The sequence below is a fragment of the Egretta garzetta genome, unplaced genomic scaffold (assembly GCF_000687185.1).
Source record: "Egretta garzetta isolate BGI_Z169 unplaced genomic scaffold, ASM68718v1 scaffold514, whole genome shotgun sequence".
NCBI classification, from domain to species: domain Eukaryota; kingdom Metazoa; phylum Chordata; class Aves; order Pelecaniformes; family Ardeidae; genus Egretta; species Egretta garzetta.
Genome location: NW_009259483.1, coordinates 347,443 through 350,746, shown reverse-complemented (window position 1 = coordinate 350,746; position 3,304 = coordinate 347,443). Strand labels below are relative to the sequence as shown.

Genomic DNA, 3,304 nt, shown 5'->3' with positions numbered 1-3,304 from the left:
AGCTACACATTTATCTGTGTCTCAGTTCAGCCTTTGGGGATTAAACAAACAATCCTTTTGTTTACTTTCGTCCTTTCCAATTTCAAGGTACATGGACAAATACTTAAATCAGTAGCACTTAAAAATAGCTCTGTCTGACTTCTTGCAGCTCAAAAGGCAAAACAATAGGACACGCATAAAAACTGCAAATACCTCTTGTGTTATACAAGAGGGATATTAATGCTTCCGAGTGACCAACCTTGCTAAACTGGGCCAAGCTGAAAAATCGTCAGGTGTATAACCTTGCAACCCTGTTGCATCTTTGTTAAGCAGAAAACGAAGGGCTAGACCGTTCTATTCCTATAACAAGATCAGCAACATTTAGAATCTGAAACGTGCTGTTCTGCTTTGCGGGAAATTGAATTTCATTTGCAAGCTTCAAAGTAAGAAGCAAATTGTCAGAAATGAAGTAAAGAAATTCAGCTGCCTATTACATTGCTCCAGTTCAGATCTAAATCCTGGTGTCCCTCATCATCTGGTGTAAAACCAGAGCAACTCATTTTAAATCAACAAAGTTACCATGCATATTACACCCAGGTATCAAGGACGATTTGGTCTCTTTTCTCATTAGCAGCCATCTCCTAATTTGCATTGGGTTTTCCAAAGTGCTTCCAATAATCCAAAAAGTAAATATGTAGAACCTGTTTCTTTTGGAAAAAAGCCATTAAGCTTTGTTCTGATATCAGGGAGGTGTCATTTCCACAAAGCATTTAAAATAGGGTCTTAATCCTGATGTATTTTTTTTTTTGGCTGAACTTGCTCTTATGCTAGTGTAAAATCAGAAGGGACTTCATTTGAAAAAATGGTATCAAAGCCAGTAGGATCCTCTGTGCTGTTGGGTGTTAATTAGGAAAGATTATAAGACAATGAGCAAAGGAAAAGCACATTTGCCATGCTATGCATCGTTCAAATACCAACACCGGTAAAGACAACTGCGAGGCTGATGAGGATATTTGTGAAACTCAAACTAAGACAGATTTTATTTTTTTTAAAATTCCTTTTGAGTAGATAAACTGGCCAGTCTGCATGCAATAGCTGCCAGGAAAAAAGCCCGCCCTACCTTTCAGAGTCTCCTGCAAAGTCTGTGCAAAGGCGGCCAGTTTGTGGCTGTCATGGTTCTTCCCGGTATTCTCTCCTGCCGAGGGCGACAAGGCCAGATGAAGGTTAACCAGCGTTAGATCATTCATCCCAACCTGCCGGAGGAAGGAGGAGAAATCAACGCCATGCAGGCAGGGCAGGGAAGGTCACAGGGCAAAACCACGCGCCTGCTGCCAGTACTTCCAGTGGTAAATCTGGGTGAGTAGGACTCACTTCGCTACGTAGGCGGTGTGTTTTGGTTGGTCTTGGTTTTGGGAGGAAGAGGGGGAAGGCGTTTTGCAGCTTCCTTTGCAATAACCTGATACCCTCTCAGTTCTTGGCAAACTGGTTTGCATAAGCCACCACGGCTGCAGAAAGAAGCCAGCTGCTTATGCAAATCAGTTTATGCGAAACCAGTTGTTAGTAAGCTACAAATAATGTCGTGGTCATTACATGGGCTAATTACTAATCTTGTGTGATTAGCCCTGGCCCGTCACAGAGACTAACCAAGAAGTTCAATGTACCTTGAAAGGAGCTGTTGGCTCCCTGCAATCTTCTGTTTACCTTCTGGGACTCACTCACTTGTCACAAGTAATACTTACTCCTAATATTGATCTCTTTACATTGTTAATTAATATTAATTTATCATTATATGCATTTATTCATAATTATTTTATTAATGCTTCTCTCAGAGCATTACCAGAGATGTCAAGTGCCCCAAACCGGACCCCCCATCACAGCCTATGTGGAGACAGGCTCTCTCTGCTTGTATGCTCGCTCAAGCGTATGTACGAGAACAGCTTCCAAAACGCGTGATGTTCTTTTAGGTGGGTTCAGCCTAGTGAAGAAGCTTTAAAATGGAAACTCTGCAGTATGCCAGCAGCGTAAGATAGATCAGCCCGAGTCTCTCAGGAGCGCTGTGCCTTCTGTCTGTGTATCTGTCTCCATTCTGCCTACGCTTACCCCTCCGCACTCACAATTTGTGGCACTGACAAGAATCACAGCCCTGCAGCTGGCTGCTGCTGGATATGCACCTTGTCCTGGCTGTACTAGTTTGGTAAAAGCAGAACAAGGTGACTGGTGATTTCTGTCACACTCTCAGAGGCTGTGGATGCAACAGAAGGGCCACTGACCCTCACATGCCCAAATGCTCCCTTGTGGCAGGGTTTACTCCCACGGGAGCAAGGGAAAGGACTGATTCCGGTGATCTGCCACAGGTATTAAGGCCCCCGCAGCACCTTTCCATGACCAAGCCACGAGACAGTGCTGAAGCGATGAGACGGCTTAGAGCCTCACACAAATTTCTGTCTGTTAGAAGCCTGTGCCTCTTTCTATCTTACCCAATTTTTTTTTTGAATAAAAGCTAAACTCTGTTAGGGTCGGTTGGTGCAACGGCAGTTACCTTGAAATGTGCAAGATACGGGTGAGGATATGAGTGCTTCCCATTGCCGTTAGTATGCGCACTCTCCTGAGATGAGGCATCTTTCAGTTCAATGCCAGCTGTCGAATCCCAGAGGAAGCCAGAATATTCAACTCCCTGGAATTAAAAGAAAAAAAAAAGAGAAAAGCTAGTAGTAAGAAGGTAAACCCAAAACATTCTGCCCAACCGCAGCCCCGTAGATGAAACTTTCACTCGCAAGTTTCAGCACATCGCTCCCAAAATATGCAGAGGCAGTAAAAGATGATGCAGGTTTGTATCTGGGCTTGGTGCCTGCTGAGGGCAGGAAGCCCAACTTGCCATGCACAAGCATAAAGGAGAAACAGCAACCTAGGCTATCAGTACGAGATAAAGGTGGAAATGCTTCTTCATCTCACCCCGGCCAAAACCCCTGCCAGATGCGGGAGGAACGCTTCCCGGGCAGCTCCACTGGCTTCACTGAGAACTGAGCATGCCGGGCTGAAACACGTATTGCTCTGCTACCCGCGGCCCCTCACGTCTGTACGCTGGCTATCGGACATCCAGGTAACTTTAGCATGGCTCGGTCCAGCCAAAGATTTAATAAGCTGCTGTATCTTCAGCTGCTTTATGTTCAGCCTGGGGAAGAGAAGGCTGCGGGGAGACCTGATTGCGGCCTTTCAGTACTTAAAGGGGGCCTATAGGAAAGATGGGGAAAATCTTTTTAGTAGGGCCAGCTGTGACAGGACAAGGGGTAATGGTTTTAAACTGAAGCAGGGTGGGTTTAGACTG

General features: G+C 45.1%; 1 protein-coding gene across 1 annotated transcript in view; it reads right to left on the bottom strand.

The window, feature by feature from the left end:
- Window positions 1–3,304, bottom strand: part of EEPD1 (endonuclease/exonuclease/phosphatase family domain containing 1) — a gene marked incomplete at its 5' end in the record, with an annotated part of 69,066 nt that overhangs the window by 5,557 nt on the left and 60,205 nt on the right. The window contains 2 exons of the mRNA XM_009637208.2: window positions 1,100–1,232; window positions 2,519–2,653. Coding sequence (XP_009635503.2) covers window positions 1,100–1,232; window positions 2,519–2,653 — 268 coding nt within the window. The remainder of the gene's footprint in view (window positions 1–1,099; window positions 1,233–2,518; window positions 2,654–3,304) is intronic.